This window comes from Papilio polytes, unplaced genomic scaffold (genome assembly GCF_000836215.1).
Source record: "Papilio polytes unplaced genomic scaffold, Ppol_1.0 DF820956.1, whole genome shotgun sequence".
In the NCBI taxonomy this organism is placed as follows: Eukaryota; Metazoa; Arthropoda; class Insecta; order Lepidoptera; family Papilionidae; genus Papilio; species Papilio polytes.
Window position 1 is genome coordinate 760,204 of NW_013528248.1, and position 751 is coordinate 760,954.

Here is a 751-nt window from a genome sequence, read left to right on the forward strand (position 1 = left end):
GGTACTCCCTCAAGTTGCCCGACCTGAATAGCACATGGACAAGTTAATTTAAAAACATTTTCTATACCAATATTATAAAGAGGAAAGATTTGTATTTCAGTATTTTTGTATATATTTGATTCACGTAAAAACTACTGGATCGATTTCAAAATATTTTTTTTATTATAAAACATTTTTATTATTTAAATATATTAAATTTAAATAATAAAAAAAAAAAAAATCGAAATCGCTCCAGTAGTTTTTTCCTCCAGGCGAAGCGACCGCTGCCCATAGACGTCCACATTTGCAGATGCGTTGCCTACCCCTATCGGACAGAGGAGGAGACGAACATAAAGAGGATATTTCCTCTTCCTTTGCATCTCCTCCTCCTTCAAATCCACTTCCCCTTCCTATCCTCTCCTTATAAGAAAAGGGTGGTAAAGAGAAAGGGACTTAAATTAGGCCTCCGGCACCACACTCATCAGACGAAACACGGCATTGCTTCCATTTGACGCCTGTCTTCTGTGTGGTCGTGGTATTACTGGGGGCGAGCCCTGCAGTGCTAACATGTTAAAGCGGGCACTACCACTGTTACAGTTTTTACGTGAATCAATTATATACAAATATATATGTATATGTATAGTGTTTACCTATGTCTCTTGAGGAGTATATAAACGCAGGTGACGAGGCAGAGCGCCAGCAGAATGGAACTGCACACTATCACCAGCATGTTGATGTCGAACAACTCGGAAGGAGGTCCGATTTCACCTGG

The 751-nt window shown here is 39.7% G+C and overlaps 1 protein-coding gene across 1 annotated transcript in view; it reads right to left on the reverse strand.

Moving 5' to 3' along the window:
* LOC106109944 overlaps positions 1-751 on the reverse strand; it is a 5,623-nt gene that overhangs the window by 1,929 nt on the left and 2,943 nt on the right. The window contains exons 2-3 of the mRNA XM_013291602.1: positions 630-747; positions 6-23 (exon numbers count right to left, since the gene is read on the reverse strand). Of these exons, the coding sequence (XP_013147056.1) occupies positions 6-23; positions 630-747 (136 nt within the window). The remainder of the gene's footprint in view (positions 1-5; positions 24-629; positions 748-751) is intronic.